Source organism: Phodopus roborovskii, unplaced genomic scaffold (genome assembly GCF_943737965.1).
Source record: "Phodopus roborovskii unplaced genomic scaffold, PHOROB, whole genome shotgun sequence".
In the NCBI taxonomy this organism is placed as follows: domain Eukaryota; kingdom Metazoa; phylum Chordata; class Mammalia; order Rodentia; family Cricetidae; genus Phodopus; species Phodopus roborovskii.
In genome coordinates, this window is record NW_026126433.1 from 40,867,052 (window position 1) to 40,889,865 (window position 22,814).

The following is a 22,814-nucleotide window of genomic DNA, read 5'->3' on the forward strand; positions in this document are numbered from 1 at the left end:
GGTCAGTCATTCCAAACGCTCTGGAATTGATCCTTCTCAAAGACTAAGGTGGAAGAGTGATTGAGAGGACAGAGCCCTGGGCTGGGCAATGGTAGCACACACCTTTAACCCCAGCACTCGGGAGGCAGAGGCAGACAGATCTCTTTGAGTTCAAGACCAGCCTGATCTACAGAGTTCCAGAACAGGCTCCAAAGCTAGACACACACCTCCTCTGCAGCCATGCCCCCCCCCAACATGCATACCACACATGTACAAGAAAGGAAAAGGGAACACATGTGAGAGGCTAGATATTCATTGCATAGACCCTAGGAAGTTCATGTGAATTCACTTCCACCATACAACGGAATGAGTTCTGCACTCAGAGTCAGAACATGCCTCAGAAGGTTAAACAGAACAGAGACACTGTATTTAAAACAAACAAAAGCCCTGTTGGAATGGTTGTTATTGCAGTCTCAAATGTCAGGGGTACCTGGGTAGCTTGTGAATTGGTATTGTTTCACAACCAGAGAAATAGACTGAGAATAAGAGTTCAACAATTCTAAGTGTGGTTCCAGGCAAGGACCAGCTGTACCTGTGAGCATGTTATAAATGCTGTCTCAGATCTCACACAGACCTAGTCAGTACCCCAAAGAAGGGCACTCTCTGAACTGATTCTATTGTGTGATCTGTTATGGGTATTGCTGATTTTGACACACATAATGATGGGGAATGTCCTTCTGTATGCTGTGAATATATGTTTTTCTTGTTAGTTGATGAATACAGCTGTTTTGTCCAATGGACAGGCAGAAGTTAGCCAGGTGGGAAATCCAAACAGGGATAGAGAAAGGTAGTAAGCATTCAGGAGGATGCCATGTAGCTACTGAGGAAGCAAGAGGCCTGGGCATCACCAGTAAGCCAAGACCATGTGGAGATACACAGATTAATAGAAATGGGTTAATAATTAAGAAATAGTTAACCTATAAGAAGCCTGAGCAATAGGCCAAACAGTTTATAAATAATCTAAGCCTCTGTGTGTTAATTTGGGACTAAAGGGCTGTGGAACACAGCAGAACAGAAACTTCCGTCCACACATAATTCTAGTCTGAGTTCTTGAAGTCCCTGGATTTTATCATTCTGATCACTGTTCTTTTTGTTTTCTTTTTCTTTTTCTTTTTTTTTTTTTGGTAAGGTACTGTTATCCATAACTATAGGAAACAGGCTCAGATTCATAAGACTTTGTATCTCAAAACATTAAATATATGATCTGAATTCTAGCAAATAGTGTCTGCCACCTAACTGATATGCTCTCACAAATTCATTATTACTATCATGCCATTTCATTCACTCCTCAAACATATTATTGTCAAAAGAACATCACTTGATTAAAGCAATCCCATCTGGTAAAACACATATTAGCATGCAAATCTCCCAGCTGTGGATTTCATTGAACCAGATTATTCATGAACATTTTTTCAAAATTAAAAAATAAAAATTACATTTTAATACTGTCGATTTGGTTCAGTACTTACCAAAATTAAATATAGTTTTTTTTTCTTTTGTGTATTTATTTAGTGACATGTGTGCACATGCCTGTGCACACACATGCATCGAAGAACAGCCTACGGGGAGTCAGCTCTCCCTCCATCATGTGACTTCTAGGAATAGTAGTCATTTACTCCATTTTTTTGTGTGTGTCTGAGTATGTGTGTGTGTGTACACTATATGTATATACATACACACCTGCACACAAATGTATGTGCACACCTATGTGTATGCACACACACATATGTACGCGTTTTTGCTGCCTACAGAGGCCAGGAGGGGACAGAGCACACCATAGAACTGAAGTTATAAACAATTATGAGCTGTTGTGAGGGTGCTGGGAACCACATCTGTCCTTGTGGGAGTAGCAAATACTAACCACTGAACCATTTGTCCAGACCCAGGAAATTTTTAATGGATTAAACCTCATGCATACTGGAAAAAAATTACTGTCAGAAACTTATGAAACAAGCTGGGCAGTGGTGGCGTATTCCTTTAATCCCAGAATGAGGGAGGTAGAGGCAGGCGGATCTCTTAAGTTTGAGGCCAGCTTGGTCTACAGAATGAGTTCCAGGACAGCCAGGGCATTTTTATACAGAGAAACTCTGTCTTGAAAGCTCAAGGGGGGGGGGGGAGGGGAGAAAGAAAGAAAAAGAAACCTATGAAATAGAATTAGGGCAGCGACATATATCTGTAATCCCAGGATTTGAGAGGTAGAAGCAGGAGGATCACAAGCTCCAGGCCAGCCTCAGCTGCATAGTGAATTGAAGGCTGGCTGGCTGACCTACATGAAATGCTATCTTACTAAAAAGAATAAGAAATAAAAGAGAATTTCTTTTCTTTGTAAGCTTTATTTTATCACTCTTATCCACCACATATCAGGAAGCTATCAACAGTGCATCGCATGGTGAGTCAGTTTACAACAAAACTGAACAAGGCAATTGTGTTTACAAGGAAGTTTTCAGCAAAAGCCTGCAAGGTAGCTCGCTGAACACAGTGCTCACGCTTATAGGGAGGTGGAGATAAAGTCTTCTACTATCAGCAATAAAACAGATTTGTGAAAGAGTGGTGTGGAAATCAGAGATTTAGGGATTTGGAAAAAGAACATCTTGGTACTAAAGCACATCTATCTACATTTATAGTCCCAATTAATTAAAACAAAACAACAACAATAACAAAAGCCCAACCACTCATAAGCAGTAAAACATCATGAAAAACAGAATCACAGCATCAAGAAATGCAAAGACCAATGCACTACCGAAATTCCGGGTAGAAAAGTCACAGAACTACTCACTGCGCACTGTAACATTCCTGTTGCTCTGAGAAGGTAAACCAACAGGAACGAACACTCCTTAGAACTGGCTTTGGTTTAAGTGATCTTTCACATATTTTTTTTTTTTTTTTTTTTTTTTAAACCAGACTTCCTATGCCCAAAGCATGTTTGCAAGGGAAAACAGTAGGTTTTCATATTCACAACCAATGAGTCCAGTGCTGACACGGTCTCGAGACCAGGAACTATTAAACTGTACTGATCATAAATGGATTTCTAAGAGTGACAAAAAAGATGGCAAAGGCAGGGGGTGAAAAACCTTCTACCCCTGATCTGAACTACTTAGAGATTTAAGGAATGTTAAATTATTTTAAGATTTTTCAAAAAAGAATTAAGAATGAGAAGTTAATTCTGATGGAAAAGATGTGACAGCTTTATATTCTGCTAATTACAGAAGTGCGATTAAAGGTTTTTAAAACTATAATAATAATAAACACTACTTACACTTCTTTTCACAAGGTGCTGTAACTCTGCAGTTAGTGCATACTAATGCCATCCACCCCATGTGCAAAAGGAAGAAGACAGAGATGGCTGGCCCCCACTTTTTTTCTGAGCCTCAATTTGCAAGAATAGTAGTAAACTCCAAAAGCACAAGGGCTGAAATTCAAATACTTTAAAAAATTAGGACAAACTGAATTTGGATATTTAATCTGGCCTCATAAACCCTGACAACTATCTCCTGGGGAAACAAGGGTGAGGAATGTGTAAGAAAGGCAAAATTTTTATGCTATGGGTTAACAAGTATAGATTTTTAGACCATGAAACGTATGTAGATTACTAATGATAGTAAGGGAGCCATTTTCTTCCTTTTCTCTATTCATGTTGATTGTTCTCTTCCTTACTCTGAACTCTTGACAGTCTCTGATGACTCACCCAATAAAAGAACACAGTAAGGTATTTCAAGTAACTGAAGAGATTCTGAGAGGAGCTGACAAAGAAAAAGGATGGAGGATTTTATGTATTTTTATTGTATGTGCACTGCTGTTTTTGCCTGTACATATGTCTGGGTGAGGGTGTTGGATCCCCTGGATCTGGAGCTGTGAGCTACCATGTGGATATTGGGAGCTGAACTCAGGTCCTCTGGAAGAACAGCCAGTACTCTTAACACCTGAGCCATCTCTTCAGCCCTCCAACGGAGGATTTTATAGAATGATTACAGATAGGCTCACTGATGATCAGTGGCTGAAGGTGGTAGTAGCCTGCTCTTTATGCAAGTTTCTCAGTAAGAAACAAACAAAAAAGCAAACAATTCCAGTTTTCTTCTCAGAATATAACTTGCTTTCATTATACAGAGAAGTAGAGATTAATGGCCACAAAAGGCAAATAAGAGCACATCATGCAGCTTTTTTATTAAAATACTAGGAACTCAGTTCACAAAACACACACCACCTTCAAAAGACCCACTAATTTTTCTTCACATTGTTGTGACAGCTACCCAGTTTAGAGAGGTTCCCAGGATGCCAGCATTTAGAATGGTGCCAAGAAACACAACTGCCATGATTATGACTCTCAGAAAGGCACAAATGCAGCAAATTTAAAGCAACCATTCCCATAAGCAGCACAAGAACAGGGAAAGTGATGAGCTAATAGAAAATCAATAGCTTTTTATCTGGACAACAAAATTCGTGTAAACTTTTGTTATTTGTTTTATATCCTGAAAAATTACCTTTATGACCATCTATAAAATATAGTTTCCTAAAAGAACTGGGCATGATGATGCACACCTATGATCATAAGCAGCCCTTGGTAGGCTGAGACAGAGATCCTGAGTGGAGGCCAGTCTAGACAACGTGGTGAAACCCTGTCTCCAAAAATCTCTTCACCCTACACGCCCCCTGGCTTATATGTATTTCTTTGACAGCTCATTTCTCCTATAAAGTCATAGCAAAAATAGTCTAAATTCTAGACTTCTTAAATATCTAGTACCTGACAACTACTTGTTATGGTCTGAAGCATTAGTCATCATACAACTTTAAACATAGGGGCACCATCTTGGGGAGGTGTCAAGGACAAAAACGGTGATTCACCCTATGGTGTCAGGTGAAGAAAGGAACAAAATCCATTGGGGGGTGGGGTGGGAGGAGCACTCTAAAAACTAAAATATCCAAGCTTCTCCATGATTAAGAATCTAAAAGCTAAACATACCCAGGCGAGTTCCTTATGACAGAGACTCAGGATCCGTGTATTCTTTGAGGAAGCTAGTAATACCAAGTGGAAAGAAATCCCTATTTAAAAGAAAGGCAATTGCTGAGCACCTCAAGAAACAGGAATTTTTGAGCTAGCAGTGACCAAGCACTGGTCCACACGTGACCAAAATGTACAACAAACAGATACAGAGTTGGAGCAATGGGACTTGAGGAAGGAACCTAACCAGTAGAGCGAGATCTCGGAATCAGATGTGCTGGAGAGCTGAGCTGGCCTTTCCATAACATGCAATACTGAGGTAAATCAAATAGGAATAGTTTTATACATATATATGTTTTAAGTAAGCCAAGGAAATTCCTGACTCACATGACTCAATCCAAGTCATTCCAAGAAAAAGGCGACTGTGCAGGCATCACCTGGAGCTTTTGCCCAAATGAGGTTTAGTATTCACCAGGAAACACAAGGCACTTGCTCATAACTTGAGCTAGCTACACATCCAACAGATGGAAAGTCATGATGTAATCCTATCTGCAGCCTAATCTGAATAGCCAGCCCATACCCTCTGAGTAAGAGTCTAGGTAAACCACACAGTTACAAGTGTCTTCCTGACAGATCCCCTCACCCACTATGCTGTTATAATTACCATCAGTTATAATGATGTTCATTTTCAGTAACTGCTGAAAAATAAAATGCTATATACAATAGACCTAATAAGCCAGAGTAAAAACTACCAAAAATGATCACAAATTGTCAGCCAGCTGCCTTTCATTAATAAGTTCAAAAGAGCCACGAAACAGCTTCTGATGAGTACTCTAATGAAATTCTTCTGTAACCAATGCCCTCACATGAGGGAAAGTCCAGTGTAATAAGACAGAAAGAAGCCTTATGCTCGCAATTCTTCCACATTTCTAAGAGGCTGCATGGTTGGTGGTAGGTTAACTATCTCAACATCTTTTAGCAGCTACAAATGAAAGAGAGGGCCACACTTCTCTCAATTAAAACAGAGACAGATGGGTAAAAATTATTTGATTCTCAAAGCAGCCATTATTTAGCTCAAGATAGCAGAAAGGGAGATTTCCCAAAGAGAGCCACTGGCCACAAAGGGAGGAGGGTATCCAGTGATAACAGACATATTACTAACGTACCCAACTCTATCCTCTTCTAAATACACTATTATAGTTTTGATCATGGCTACTAGCCGCCTACTCCAAATTTCCCAGGGAGCAATTGCTTCCGATGCCTTATCTAGGACAAAATGTGCCACAGCAGAGTAATACCATGGAAGAATAAAGAAGGAGGTGGGAAGGCAAAAGGGAAGGAAGCACAAATACTATAATATAGGGAAAGAAAAACTACCTGAGATAAAACTTGCCCCCCAGAGATAGGGGCTAAGTAACATGAACCTTCACCTCTACCTTGCCTGATAAGCGAATTCTAGGTTTTTAATAACTTCACAGAATTAAAATTCCTGTGCATATATTTATTGTGAAAATTGCATCTTTGATAATATTTGGTCCTAGTTTAAGAAAGGTATTAAAGTGAAAATCCTCATAGTATCAGAGGAGGGAGAATCTGCAACTGTCCTCTTTGGTAAATGGGCTAAGAGTTATCAAACAATGGTTTAAATCATAGTAGGTTATCTTTTGTTTTCAATTCTGTGGCTTCAATATAAAATATCTAATTCAATGCAATTATTTGGGCTCATCATTTACTTCCTTAGCTCCCTTAAAGTCACCTTCTGTAATAAGTCTACAATGTCAAACTCTACTCATATTTATGACTACATTTTTAATAATGAGGATCACAGACTACTGTAGGTGCAGAAATGTTAGCAGCACACTGCACAATGAAGCTTGGAAGCCTATCTGCAGTTTATTTGCAGGGATCTTTTATATGAGATGGGAAACATGTGCTGACCATACTTGCCCTTCAGAAGAATTCACTATACCCTGTGACCAAAGAAGCAGCTCCTGGTATACATATTTATGTTTTAGGAAAGCTTAGGGCTTCACAGTACTGATTCTATGCTCTTCAATTTTGACATGGAAACCAACCACCCAATCAACCCCTGAAAGATCCTTCTTTCTAAGGAACACATCAGGGACCATGACATAAGACCATTAGGTAATTAATTCATCAGTCCATCCCCTTATAAGAAATTTAACTTCAGAAGAGGGAGCTCTGAATAATTTGACTTTACTAACAAATGTCGGACAGTATATTTGAACAGGGTAAAATAATTCATCCTCTAAAATGCAAATTTTAATGGAGCTTTCAAGAGCTTGTATGGCATGGACATAAGGAAACTATATAAGCAGGCTTCCATGAGGGAAAGAAACAAACACTCTTTACTAAGGAAAAATAAATAAATAAAACTTTCATTCAGGTAAGGAAACAGGAGAAACTTAAAACTGGTATACACTTTGAGGGTTGTCTTGTACAATCAGTGCTTTACAAAAGTTTCCTAAGTTTACACCTCTCAAGGCAATTTACTACAGAAAGAAGAATCCATGCTCACAATCCTCAAGCCACAGTCAACCTGTGCCCACAAACTCTTGAGAGCAGGCACCCTCTGATCAAGGACACATTCGATTGCTGTGGAGCTTATAGGAACTGAGTTTCTCTTTCTTTCTACTTTCACCTAATACCCCAAGCTTCCTTTACTCCCTTACAGCCAGATGACTTGGGGCACTGGCCTCCAGCTACAGACAGAGGCCAAGGGGAAAGAAAGGAGGTGGAGGCGGCAGGGCAGCAGGGAGGACACAGGGAGGAGGAAAGGATCCGTGATCAGCTACCTTCTTTACATTTTTCTCTTTTCCCTTCACTGTCACTAACTTTTTTTTCTGATCCACTTCAATTTTCCATTTTAGCAGAAAAAAAAAATCATATCTGGAGTTATTTTACAATTATTACAAGAGGTTCAGTACAAAACAGATGAGTCAATCTTGGGTCTAGAGTAAACCAAAGAATGGGATAATTTACATGTACCAAAACCTTCTTTGTTCCAGTCACTTTGAAGAGTTTCAATGTAACCCTGGTCTAGACTCCAGTTTGTTCTGCACTTTACAGGAATGAACTGTTTTGTCATTTACATTCTATCAGTCAGACCAACTTTCAAGAAACCTATATTTCAAGTCTCACAAGTGTGAAACAGGTAGGAAGAAATGGTTATAGACTGTATTAGCTCACAAGACTCACACTATAAAGTACACTGACTCAAATTTTTCTATTCTTTCACACCCGTACACCCACTCAAGCATACATACTAGACGTAAAAATTGTGCAAGATCAAGCATCAGCTTTCTATTTTAAAAGCCTTAATAGTAATTTTAAAAATGTTGATAGGCTCACTGCAGTTTCTTCAGAGGAAAATTAAGTCCTACAGTACTCCCTTAGAAAAATTCACAACTCATTGTTAAGAACATGGTTGGTAAATGCTGCTTGACAATGACTTAACATTATTAGAGCATCCAGTGCCAGCTAGAATAACAATGAGATACACCTGACAATACAAACAAATAATCTGATGTCACCAACCCTAACAAACTTGTTAAGAATATTCACTATGACAAATTACTCATCTTTGCTTCATCATCACATAAAATGACATCTTTTTAGGTTACATACTAAAGAGCAGCACCTGTCCTACTGCACAAACAAAGGGTGCCCACATGGGTGCGCTAACCCCCTCAATGTATAGCTGAGAGGTCTTGTCCTACTCAGTGCCAATGTTTGCAATGCAGTCACTGTTTGGGCAATGGCTGCACATTAGTAGGATTAAATAAATGTACAAGGTACCCTTTAAAATGGGTAAAGGGGTGCTCCTGCATTCAGCTGTGGAATATAGTAATCCAAGAAATGGAAGAGGAGAAACAGGAAATAGTCCTTAGGTTACTAATTAAAGCAAGGTTTGATACAGGTATCCCCTCTTGTAGGCACTCAGTGGGTAGAATGTAGCCACAACAAACTTTCCGTCAAACATCCTCCCAGTCAGCAATTTCTGAGCAGCTTTGGAATCACCAGCGTTTGCGTACTCAACAAAGACCTGAAGGAGATTAGAGAAGACAACATCATTTTACCACAGTGATTTTAGATTTAGATCAATGCTTTACCAACTTTAATGTATACCCAGTCACGTGCCACATACCATCAATGAAAGACCATGTGAAACACAGGTCCCCTAAGACTATAACGAAGTTGAAAACTCATATTGCCTGGTATTTTACTGTACCTTTCTGGCATTTATACCAGTGTTTACCTATGTATCACAGCCGCCTACAACACTCATGACAGTGATATCCCAGGTTTGTAGCCCAGCAAAATAGTCTACGTCATGCGGTCTAGGTGTTTTGTTGGCTTTATCATGTGAGCAACCGTAAGTGTGCTGTGTATTAGTTTATACAACAGAATCACACTATTTCTTGTTAATAAATGACATGACTGTGTATCACTTGGGGGTTTTGTTACAATACAGATTTGCTTTCATCAGTCTAAATTAATTCTCTGTGTGTAAGTATGTGTGGTGTAAGTCAGAGGATAACTCTCAGGAAGGAGTCTGTTCTCTCCTGTCACCTTGTGGGATCCTGCAATTGATCTTAGGCCATCTAGCCTGCGCAAGTGCCTACCCACAAAAACTTCAACCCCATGTCATCCTACCTGCCTGTGTCCACTTCGTCACATTTCTTAAGTTCCAATAGCAATGCTGATAATCCACTGAACACACTTTACAGTAGTAGGATTAAAAACACTTCCTTAGAACTCAGCTCAATTCATCAAATTCTTAAGAGCTATCAAAGACAAATTAGGTGAAAAAGCATATACATTTGGTGAAATAGAGTGAGTGATGAGTAGTTATGAGTAGACACAGCCAGGTGAGGATGGAGAGCCCAGAGAGAAACGCTCACTATCACAAAGAAAGCTACACTTAGAGAAATATCTAAACAAAGCTACTAGGAACTATGCCTATTAAAACAGTTGTACAAACTAAGGACCAAAACGATAATAAACAAGTTCAAAACCAATAATTTCCTTTCCCAGAGCATCTGAATCCTTCTCAAAGGTAGAGATTGGGGAGATAGTCATGAAGTTCTCTTTGCTGTCCTAAAGCAAGAGGGCAGGGGAAGGGAATGACCTGGAATGACTTGTTCTCAGTTATCCTACATATCAAAAAATGAATTAGACTCAAGAACTGCCTCTCTATTCACTGTGTCCCTTATTCATTATATCAAGAAATCCCCTGAGCTCAGGTGTTCAGAGACTTTTGAAGGCAATGTGAAAATGGATCCTAGCAAAATCAACATTTAGATTCTCACCTTTCAGTTTGTTTCAGACAGAGTCCCAAATCATCCAAGCTGGCCTAAACGTGCTACGCGGCAAGAAGCCCTTCAACTCCTCATTTTCTGCTTCTGTCTCTGCCTCTCAAATGCTGGATGACAGGCATGTACTACCATGCCTAACTCTTCAACACACATTCTTTTGTATTTTCCTCAAATTAATCTACCTACAAATTCAGGCACTCTCCTTTCACTGGAATCCTGCTATCATTTGAAAAAAAAAAAAAAAAAAAAAGTCAAATTAATTTTACTGAATATAAGAGAAAATTCCTAACAGAATTCCATGTACATGGATACCTGCATGTGTGTTTCTGTGTGTGTGCGCACATACGTGCATGAGCAGGCAAGAGGTTAAAGAAGGTATCTCCCTCAATCATTTTTCCATCTTTTTTTAAAAAATGATTTTTTGTTGTTGTTGTTGTTGTATGCTGTCATTGTGTTTCTGTTAGAGTGTTGGTTCCCCTGGAACTGGAGTTGCAGACAGTCATGAGGTGCCAGGTGGGTCATGGGAACTGAACCTGGATCCTCTGGAAGAGAAGCCAGTGCTCTTAACCTCTGAGCCATCTCTCCAGCCCTTCCCCCAACTAATTTTTAAAGACAGAACTTCTCAATGAATCAGAGCTCACCAACTAGCTAGAACAGAGGACCAAAAGCCCCAGGGTTTTTCCTGGTTCCAGTTCAGTGCAGGGATTGCAGGTACGTGACAACGCACTTGGCTTTTTACATTGATACCAATGATTTAAATGGGTTTTCATGCTTGGACAGCAAGCCCTTTCCTATCTGTGCCATAAGCCCCTAGTACTCAATTTTTTATGGAATATTCCTTTATTAATATACAAAGCCCTATGTGACCTATGACTAGTCATTCTATCTCATGCAAGTATTCTGTTATGCATGATGTATAACATAAAACCTAAGGAATTTGGACCTCTGATGTTTTCTGAGTTTATATATACATATGGAAAAAGAAGAGGTTGTGCTAATTTTGATCCTTCCATATAACTATGTCTAAGCTATGCACTGCTACTAAAGACAAAGTAAAGATTACCAATGATAAAACATGCCTTATTTTTACATATGTGCATGCATGGAGAGATGTCACACTGGTTAAACTGCTTGCCCTACAATGGTAAGGACTGGAGTTTGGATCCCAAGAACCCATGAAAAAAGACAGATAGGCATGCTGGCTTGTCTGACTTCCAGCCTCAGAAGGCAGAGAGTCAAAGAATCCCCAGAATAAGCAATCCCAACAAGACCAGCCACACCCCCCCACACACACACAGGAAATTAGATAAAGTGACTTGTCATCTATTCTAAAACTAAAATGTCCCATTAAATGGAAATAAAAGCATTTCAAAATGGCCCATGAGCTAAGATAAGACAATATCTACAATCAGCAGGCATGGTAGCATGTATCTGCAATCCTAGCACTAAGGATGCTGGAACAGGAGGATTTGGTAAAGTACATAATGAAAACTGATTGTAGCACTCCTGATGAACATCTCCAGTGGGAGTCATTCAGGGTAAGAAGGGCAGCGAATGTGCAGAGGCAAGGGCTGCTGCTGCACAGCCTACACGCTACAGGGCAATTCCCTCAACAAAGTGGTATGGCTTGCATGAGTAAAACAGAAACTTGAAATGGAGTAAAATTTCTGTTTCACCAAAAGTAAAAATAATGTAGACAAAGCATTTGCACTTTCTTATCCTCTTTGCCATTTGATTTGATTAGATACAGTTTAGTAAATATTTTGTGATCGTAGTTTTTATGGAGAAGGCAGCATGAACCAATACAGGCTGGTATAACTAAGACAGAGCTCAAGCATGAGTCTCCACTCAGCATGTTTTTCTTCTCTAAATGATCTCTAATCATTTCTATTGCAATCAGAACCTAATCACACTGGGTTTCCAAGTGTGCTTAATTTGAACAAAATTGAACCAAATAGTTCTCTAATTGAACTGAATCAAAATTCACACACAATCCAGTTGGTGTCACTGTTTACATGGCTCAAAAGTACATTTTTTAAAAACAAAGTTTAAGTGATTACAACATCAAATATATTGTAGAACAGGTAAAAAGCATAAGAAATTAATGATAATCTATACTGAAAAAAATCTGTGTACACCTTCCCACAGAACCCATTTAATATAAAATTTTAATAATCTCCAAATATTTCTGCTTATAAACAGTTTGCTTACTTGTCCTCTGCCAGGATTTTCCTTTGGAACAAGCAAAGAAACCACTGGTCCATATTTCTGACACTCCTCTTTTACATCTTCTACAACATCTGCTTAGAAAACCATACAACAGCAGGTAATTACACAGTGACACGGCTTAAGAAAAAAGCTTAAGAATACAAATTCAACACATTAACCATTTCTTAATAGCCCACATCTAATGTTTTAAATACATAAAATAATCAAAAATTGAAAAAAAAATCCCACAGTCATCCTGTTTCTCCTCTTGAAATCAACCAGCACTACAGTTACTGCCGTAACCTGCCAGAGTGTTATCAGCACACACAAGCAAATACAATTTTATGTATTTTAAGCAAGAATTTCAACTTTAATATTTAAGTATATCTTTGTGGAGAAAATTAAATTTATTTTATGTTTATGTGTTTTGGCTGCATATGTACATGTGCAACATGTGAACACAGTGCCCAGAGGCCAGAAGAGGGCACTGTATCCTCCTGACCTGGAGTTACAGGGCCACTGTGAGCCACCATGTGACTGACAATTCATCTCTCTTCTCATTTGTTTTTATGGCTATATACTTCTGGACAGTTTACTATATTCAAAAATTACCCAATGTCTTCTAACTGACGACTACTGAACTATCTCAAAACTTTTTGGTATTATAAACATTACTACTTACAATTCATTTAACTTCATTATTTCTCACAGCTGATATTCTAGAAATAACATTGTTAGGTCAAAACTAACATAAACTTGCAATGTTGTTCAAATTATCAGGTTGTCTTTCCTAAAAGTCTAATATAAACTCTTTTAAGCAGTGTAATAAAAAATCTGATTTCCTATTTCCCATAGTTTTTGCTGTTTATGTGCCCAGCAACGAAGACATAGCAATCTGGCTTGAACTGATGTCATTAGCTCCTTTCTACCATAAATGTTTATTGGGTGCCTACTATGCATTCTTTCAAGGGTGCTACATTCCAGTGTTACTAGGTCATGAACAAGATCCAATTCTTAATCACAGTAATCAAGGCTGTTAGGTTATGTGCACACTGGCTACTGTTGCAACTTTAACTGTATTCCAACAAATAAGTTATGATACAATCATGCCAAGCTGCTGTTCTCTGAACCTGGCACATCTTTCTACTAGCTGTTACTTCTTCCTACCCACTCAGCTTTTAGATAATTAACACTGTAGTGAAAGCCCTCACTGATCACTCAAGCTAGGCTGAGCACCCTTTTTCTCTGTCGTCATTGTATATGTCTCTCTTGTATTAAAAACAAGAAATAATCCCATTTAACACAGTAAATGTGCCTGAATGAAAAGGCTTTTAAAAGTTAAAAAAAAAAAGAGGGAGAGAGACAGAGAGAGAGAAAGATAAAAAGCAGAAAGGACAGCACAAAGGAGGGACAGAAGAGACAGATCAGATCAGAGACAGAATCTAATGGGCAAATCTCTATTAATTTCCTAAAATGAAATGTCATAGTCTGAATGACTTTATGAATCAAAAAGCACAAATATTTTAGGCATCAAAGTTCAAGGGTCTTTTTAAATTTTGTGTTTAGAAAAAATAAAAGAATCTTATGAATAAAATGTATATTACACAGACATTGGTCAGGGTCTGTGCATAAGAAAGACACACTACAATATAAACTGGGAACCACTAACCTTCATATTCATCTTCATTTTCAAGGTAATCATCATCCAGTACATTGAGGAGTCTGAGCACTGGTGTTGGAAGCATCACCAGATCTTCAATATGAGGGGCTGTGAAAGTTCATGACAATACGGTTAAATGCAATAAACTGATGAGCTGACCAAATAAGGAGCCTGAAAATATACAGACACTTGCCAAATGCCCAGGGAGGGGAAATAATGACAGATATAACTAACTTACCAAAAGGAATGCTAAAGAATGGGCTGCACAATGCCATCTCAGCAGGGATCCTTCTGCTTGGGTCATCATGAAGCATGCTAAAACACAACAGCATCATTATGGTTACTACCAGATCTTCTGAAAGTGAAACTATCAGAAAAAAAAAGGTTCAGAGTTCATCTCAACACTACCTCTATTATCATGGATTACTGAATCATTCCCCAGTGCAGAAGAGAAAGGCCACCTGAGCATGAGGCATTTCTGACATAGCATCATGCTAGGACTTAATGTTTCTAACTAATAAATGAAACATAAGAAAGCGATGTCTATGCTATAGCACAATGGGAGCAGGGCTAGACAAATGTTTAAGGTAGCACAATTTAAAAAACAACAGACAAACAAAAAGCAAAAACAAAAACCAGAAGACAGTAGTGGGATAACTGAATCTTGTCAAATCCCCCTAATCTTAAAACAATTTTATGTAAAAATCTACAGGCAATACTGGAAACAGACTATCAATAGTAGTAATACTCTTATAGTATAAGTATTCATAAGAAAACAGAGAATAAACAAGTGTATAGATAATAAACAAAAGAAAATAAGGCAGAAAAACAAAACAAAAAGCCAAACAGATACTCAATGGGAAGTACAATAAGCCAATTTTAAAACAGCAGATGAAACTACAATGAACTGCTATACTTACACCAGCTAAATACAAGTGAGCCTGGGAAATCATAAGAACTAGAGTAAATCAGAATTAAGACTTCCTAGAATAACTAGCCAAGACACCTTCATGGAAAATCCCAGTGAGAAAAAAAATATTTGGAAAAGAATTCAAATGATCAAAATGGAGAAGACAGGATGACAGAGGGAAAGAGAGATTTATTGAAAAAAACAAACAAACAAACAACCAGATCAAAGGAAGGGAAAAACTCACACCTTTCCCCCTCTTTGTGCTTTAAGACAAAGTCTCATATGTAGCTCAAGATAGCCTCAAGCTACAGCTCTCTGGCCTCAGCCTCCCAAACACCAGGATTATAGGTATGCATCCTCAAGCCTGGCTCTCCTTTAACATTACATAAAGACAGCAGAAGAATGACACTTATATAACTAGCTTAACTGTTCTGTTTTGTCTGAGACAAGGTTTCACTATGTAGCTGTGACTAGCCTGCAACTTTCTTTACAGACCAGGTTGGCTTTGAACTCATAGAGAGCCTCCTACCACTGCCCTGAAGTGCTGGGATTAAAGGCATGTTGACACCTCACCTGAGTAAAATTCCTATGTCTAAGGGAGTTCTATCTACAAAATGAGGAAAATCAATAACAGTAGTATAAATTCAACAACAACAACAAAAAACTTTAGTTAGTTAAGATCTGAAAAGCAAGTTATACTATGTCTAACATACCTTTTGATAAGGTCTCTGAGGTGATAGGCTGGAATTGCGGAATTTACCACTGCTTTACTGGCAAATATATGATCAATAATAGCAGAACTGTTTGCCTAAAAGAGAGAGAGGTTATTCCTTAAGTTATTTAGCTCAGATTACTGAGCAGTAGCCATGTGGCACTATTCCATGAGTAACATGTGATACCTATTCCAAGAACTTATAATCTTTTTTTAAAAATTATTTAACTTTATTTTATGTGCATTGGTGTGAAAGTATCAGATCCCCTGGAAGTGGAGTTTCAGACAGTTGTGAGCTGCTATGTGGGTGATGGGAATTGAACCCAGGTCATCTAAAAGAGCAGTCAGTGTTTTTAACCACTGAGCCATCTCTCAGTGAGCCCAGAACTTATAATCTTAATGGAGGAGACTGCATTAAAGTGAATTTCTAGAGGCACCAATACAATACCAGGCACTATGAACAGCTCCAAAATGAATTCGTAAAACTCAAGAAATCATACTGAGAAACTATTTCATGAATGAATGTAATAGGTGGGTCACAGTGCCTATCGATGAGTCTGCTGTATTCAGGTGAAATAAACCATCAATGAGAAAAAGGAGGAAGTATGAGAATGCTGCCTTTGTTACATTATCCCCATTCCATTTGTAGATGATAGCACTTAGTCCTTGGGTACTGTGATGGTTAATCTTGACTATCAATTTAGAATCACTGAAGACACTGTTAAGGTACACACACCTGTTGGGTTAGCACACACAGCCTCTAGGTGGCACCACCTCACAGGCTTGGGAACAGAATAAAGGGAAGAGACAGCCAACCAAGCACTAGAATACCCCTCTCTGCTTCCTGGCCCCCAAGATGCAAACTGCTTTACCACTCTGACACACCCTTTCAGACACATGGACTAATACCTCTAAAACTGTTACCCAAAATAAATATTTCCCCTAGTTACAAAAATGTAACTAAAAATATGCAGCAAGTACTATACTAACTCAAAATGCAGAACTGCATAAATAACTAAAACATCAGACACCCACCATAACTAGAATCTACAGGTTACTTACCACAGACTACACACTATGCTGAAAAACTATGCAACACTTCTTTTTTAGCCTTAGTACTCTGATAAGACAATACATTATTACTCTTCTTATACTAAAGGAAAGTAAATTGTCTAATGAACCCAAATAACTTAGTAGGAGGTGAAAAAAAGACACAGATGAACCTCAGAATATGTGGTCACACCAGCTTTGCAATTTTGCCTCTATAGAAGTTGCTAAGACAAACTATGACTTTACCTAGATAGACATATTTGAGATTCCATTAGTATATGTCATGCCTCCATGTTTCACACAAATTAGAGTGTTATATTTCTGTTGTACTGTGGGCCAAGCAGATACAGTACAGAGGGTGTAAACACAGTCAAAGCTAATTTAGATGACTGATCCATATTCAGATAAACACTAAAGAACACTTAGCTTGTTATCTATTTGGAAATATCACAAGTAGGAAAAAAAATGATATGGTTCTATGCCCATAGCAGCATTTTTGGGGTCAAAAATAAACATAAGGCAATTTCACTAGAGACAGTATTCCTTCTAAGAATCACTAAACCAGAAACCAGTGACTAGGACTTAGCACAAATAAAACTATTAAAATGGTCACCTCCTATATGCTAATTTGTTTTTCTGTTTTGTTTTGTTTTGAACAAGACAGGGTTTCTTTATGTAGCCTTGGCTGTCCTGAAACTCTCTGTAAATCAGGCTGTCCTTGAACTCAAGAGATCTGCCTGCCTCTGCCTCCTGAGTGCTGGATCAAAGGCACATGCCAGTACCACCAAATAGATGTTTATTATTAAAATATTATTTCAAATACTTATTGCTTCAAATTATATTTAACGATAATTTAAAGTATTATATAGCAAACCTCAAGCCTAAAGGATACTGAGAATATCACAATAATAAAACATCACAATATATTTTAAAAACTAATTACAATTAATTCCTAACATAGAGACATATAAAAAGTTTATTTCAATATCTAAGGTTTAGAACTTAAAACCATGCTCCCTCATAAACACCAAAAGCAGTAGACACTATACCACAGCCACATAAGCTATCTAGCCAGTGCAAAATGTTTAACAGCCTATGAGATATTAATAAATACAAAATACTATGGAGCCATGGAAAACTTCCAATAGGAGAACTAGCTATATTATACAACTGCGCCTCTAGCAGCCAATACTCAACTCTACCCTCATAGGACTGCTCAAAAAATTCAACATGATTGTGCTATAAAGCACTTTTTAATTGTAGAGCATTGTTAAAAGATTATTATTAAACTTAATACCTATAATTCTGCTAGTAATATTTCTGTCACTAATATAACTAACTTAGTAAATAAAGGATTTTTTTGTGGGGGGTGGTGGTGTTCAAGACAGGGTTTAGAGCCCTGGCTGTCCTGGAACTCTCAGGCTGGCCACCAACTCACAGAGATACTCCTGCCTCTGCCTCCCTAGTGCTGGGATTAAAGGCGTGAGCCACTACGGCCAACTAAAGGGAATTTCTTCAGCCAGTTTGGGAAAATGCACTCGAACATTTCAGAAAATGCTTACTACACCTGAGGACCTAGATTAACAGCATTGAGGATGCAACATCATCAGTGCATTTGAGGCTTTAGGGATGAGTAGAGGCACTGAAGATACTATACATACAGAGAGCATGAAGGAGAGGAGGCAATTAAAAAAAAAGAAAGACCACTATAAAGCAAACTCCTAAACCGTTACAGGGATGAAGAGCCCCAAAGCTAAGCCCTTCTGCAATTTACCTTCCACTCCTGAGATCTGACTGTGTGTTTCAGTTTCATGCCTGAGAACATCTCCAGTAAAATGATTCCAAGGCTCCACAGGTCCACAGCTGAGGTACACTCTGTATCACTCTGCAGGCCAGCCTGGGCCAAACAGTTTTGCAGTTCAGCTTCTGGAGCTCGATACCCATCTGTCTGAATATACTTTACATCCTATGAAGACCAAGAAACAAGACAGCAGTTAGAAGGGTCTCACTTTCCAGTTTTCTCTACCATACACTTTTCAAAGCACAGTAGGCCACCCACAAAATGAATGCCAGAAACTTTAGTTCTTAGCTACCATAATTCTTCAGTTCCTTAACTGGGCAGTTGGCACAGAAATGCTGGACACATTCCATACATTTGCTCAAAAAAGACGTCTTTTTTTTTTTTTTTTAAAGATAGTTTCTTACCTATTATGCACTGATGATAAAAACCCTCTGCAAAAACCTGACAGACCAAGGCAAGTGAGGACTTGCCTGAATTGTCACATCTGCTATCAGCCATGAATACTCCAACACCAATAGAAACAGGAGCAACTCAGCAAATGCTGACAGACAGACAAGCTTTCCATGTAGGCTAAGTATGTTTATTCATTTCTGAGCTCTTATTAACTCCTTTTACCTGACCTAAATTTATGTCCCCGTTTCACAAAGCAGCACTGAAATTCTTTTCGTTTTTTTTTTCTCTTAGAAGCACTCTGGTATTTTGGAAGTGCCCCTATAGTCCCTAAACTAACATTGTTATTAAAAATCTTTGGCTTGGACCCTTACATTTTAAACCATAATGGAAAAGAAAAGACATTTCTTACCTGATTGCCTTCTTTGAAGCTAAGCCCAAAGTCAATAAGCTTAAAGCATTCATTCTCGGCACTCCACAGTATGTTTCGTGGTTTGAGGTCTGCATGGACATAGCCCTCATGGTGAAGAAAAGCAAGGGCCTCCAAAACATCTCTGGCACAATGCTGTATCATCCACATGGAGCAACCCTGGTGACTGGAATATAAGAGTAATTCCGAAACACTGACATCCAGGAGTTCAAGCAACAGACAGCGTGATGGCACATTTGGAGAGAAGTGTATGGTAAAGACTCCATATAAAGTCACTAGGAAAAAAAAAAAAAACAATATTTTAAAAATAAAGTTCACAGTAACTCACTACCAAAGCAGTTAACTCTTCCATATAAATATGGGATAGTCTAGACAAAGAAAACTTTTTCACGTGAGACTGTTGTGAGAATTACAGTTATAGTATTAAAAAACAAAACAAAAGAATTGCCCTCTAGGTAGATAATTGTTTCTTTTCCTCTCTAAAGGGTTAATCCAGTTGGTGGGTCTTAACCCTAGCTATGCTAAAGGGACAGGATTAGTATTAGTCCTTCCATGACATAAATTTTTTCCTCCAGAATTCCTGAGCCTGGCCCAGGCTCTTAAAAAACAAACCATGCTTTTCTCAAAACCACTCTTTCTCCAAAGCTACCCCCAAGCCTTGTGGTTATCTGAACACCTCCACGATGGCTTACAACAAGCAACATGGCTTCTTCTTTTATTTTATTTTCTCCTCAGAGCAGCTGCTGAGATTGACAGATTATGTGCTCTGGGGTTTTTCTTTTAAACTCCAACAAAATTGTCCTCAAGCATTTCCCTAGTGTCATTTGACTACTGAGGCAGTATGCCCCCAAATCTCTAGCAGCACTGGGAACGGAACTGAGGTCCTCTGCAGGGACAGCTGAGCTACTCTACCCCCTGCTCCCAGATAAGGATATTTTAAGTAGCAAGAAACTTCCACTGTTTTTCCAATGAGAAAGATATTTGAACATGAGAGTTATTTAAATAAAATAAAATACTGTATATGCAGTGGTGCCACTTAAGGTGTCAAGAAAAAATATTAAAAGTAAAAACTGTAATATTAAGTAATCCTTAAAAACAAATTGAAGGTTGGTTGATTCAAATCAATATTCCATGCTCTAAATAGTGTAAAAGAAAAAAAAAATCAAGACATTGCAGATAACATTTTAATGTAATCATGCAGAGATTCAACAAGTACTGAGGCTTGCAAAAAAATTCCGTCAAACGCCAAGGTTATAGTGATATTCCACTTAGTAAGTTTAACGAAAGAAAAACAATACTAATATCAGAAAATCCTGTCAACGAAGTATTAAAAGGTCTTTCTTCAGTTTACACATGGGTTCTATATATCAAGATATATGACCAACACAAGTTTACATTCTGAATATCTGAGTCATGAAAGTCTTACTGAAGCAAATGCAGTGATCCTAAATTTTACACTTTCATAACTTCTAGTCCCCTCTCCCAAATCCACACTATATATTTATGAGTTGCTAGTATGTCAGTAGATGTCACTGATATCAACGGATACCATAGCCATTGAATATTTTCCACTTCCTATTGGAAGGAAAAGATGCAAAAATTTCCACTCAAGACATGACAGCCTAGCAAAGGAATGTCTTTCGCTGCAGAAGGCATTTATCTATGCTGCTAAGTACCGGCTTAAAATCAAAGCAAACAGGACTTTCCTAAGCATTGCTATGTGATAAACACCTCCACCATACCTCAGAGAGCTGCAAAGGAAAGGCGAATAGAAAAGGGACCTGCACCGGGCGATAACTAGTGGGGCCCAATCCTCTCCTCCCACCTAAAGGACCAAAGGCCGGGAGGAAGAGAGGATCGCTGGGGACATGTATGCTTGGACAGGGACCTGGGCAAGAGATGGCATGCAGCCACAATTACCGATGTTCCTGTGACCCTGCAACTGCTCCAGCGCCGCCCTCTCTTTGCGGAAACCATATTCTGCAGCCGAGGCCGCAGCCCCGGTGGTTCCCGGGGGCAGAAACTGCTTGAGGGCTCCGGGGGGCGAGCCCGGGGTGCCGCAGCAGCGCACCCGATACACCGAGGCCGACGAGCCGCTCCCCAGGCGGCTCTGTACCTGCCACAGCCGCCCGAAGGCCTCCAGGAAGCGCGGCGGCTCGGCGCCCCACGCGCAGCCGGAACCCGCCATGGTGCGGGCTGGGGCGAGGACACGCGAGCCGACACGACGCGCCAGGCAGGCCCGTGGCGCCCGCCGTCACATCCCCACCCGGACCCGCCGCTCTGCAGGGAGGGGCCCGCAGAGCCCGCACCGACTCCCGGGACCTTAGGCCGCCATGACACCGGAAGCAGGAGTGCGCCTAAGCCCAGCAGTCGGAAGTGGGGGAAAGCCAATCGTAGAAGGAGGCGGGTCTAGGAGGGGCGGAGCCTCCAGGGGTGGGGGGGGAAACTAATTTGTTGAGAGTAATAACGTTATTAATGATTGTCGATGGAGAATCAAATACCTGGTAAGTCTTTGGTATGTTTACTACAGTGGATGTTCCCCATAAACACTAGCTGCTATGTTTTTTTGTTTTTTGGGAAAAAGAAATACAACTTTTTGTTTCTCAGAAAAATTCACTGTGAGATATTAAACTTAATTATTAATCCTGTGAGTGTAGCACAGTAGTAGAGTGCTTGCCTAGCATGTGCAAGGAAGGCCCTGGGTCCAGTACCCAGCAACACACACGTCAACTATTTATCTTTTGTTTTATTTCTTATTTTTAAAGATTTATTAGATTTGTATTTTTATGTTTGTGAGTTTATGCCACATGTGTGCGACAAGTCAGAAGATGTCATATCCCCTGGTACTGTAGTTTCAGGTGGTTGTAACCAGCCTGGTTTACGTGATAAGAACGGAACCCTGTCCTCGAGAAGAACAGTACATACTCTTAGCCACTGAACCGGCTCTTTTTTTCTTTTTTTTTTTTTTTTTTTTTCTTTCGAGACAAGGTTTCACTGTGTGGCTCTTGCTGTCTTAGATCTCACTCTATAGACCAGGCTGGCCTGGAACTCATAGAGGTCCACTTGCCTCTGCCTCCCAAATGGTAGGATTAAAGGCATGCAGCACCACACCCGGCTTGCTGTCTTGTTTTTTAATTGCCTGTTATTGCAAGCCCAATGCAACCTACCTGCTTGCTTGTCTGCCTGGTACCCATCATCACTGTCCCCCTTTCTAATGTAACCCTGATTGCATTTAGGACAGTCATGTGCACAAAAGAAATATGTGCCCTTAGGGCTGGAGAGATAGCTAGTGGTTAAGAGCACTGTCTGCTCTTCCAGAGAACCCAACCATGTATAACT

At 39.3% G+C, this 22,814-nt stretch overlaps 1 protein-coding gene across 1 annotated transcript; it reads right to left on the minus strand.

The window, feature by feature from the left end:
• Positions 1-2,352: 2,352 nt before the first annotated feature.
• Uhmk1 (U2AF homology motif kinase 1) lies at positions 2,353-21,833 on the minus strand. The gene is made up of 8 exons (XM_051186214.1): positions 21,396-21,833; positions 19,458-19,750; positions 18,629-18,820; positions 15,806-15,900; positions 14,421-14,497; positions 14,192-14,290; positions 12,526-12,614; positions 2,353-9,041 (listed from the first exon to the last, which is right to left on the minus strand). Exons 1-8 carry the CDS (start codon positions 21,661-21,663, stop codon positions 8,895-8,897), a joined length of 1,260 nt encoding a protein of 419 aa, XP_051042171.1. The 5' UTR covers positions 21,664-21,833; the 3' UTR covers positions 2,353-8,894.
• Positions 21,834-22,814: the final 981 nt, after the last annotated feature.

What these genes read in the sequence shown, in the direction of transcription:
- Uhmk1 (XM_051186214.1), bottom strand. Translation starts at nt 21,663, where the DNA reads ATGGCGGGTTCCGGCTGCGCGTGGGGCGCCGAGCCGCCGCGCTTCCTG. An exon ending in TCAGATCTCAGGAGTGGAAG is followed by an intron (nt 15,901 to 18,628) that starts GTAAATTGCAGA and finishes TCTCTCTTTTAG; the next exon opens with GCAAACAGTTCTGCTATTAT. An exon ending in AAAATCCTGGCAGAGGACAA is followed by an intron (nt 9,042 to 12,525) that starts GTAAGCAAACTG and finishes AATCTCCTTCAG; the next exon opens with GTCTTTGTTGAGTACGCAAA.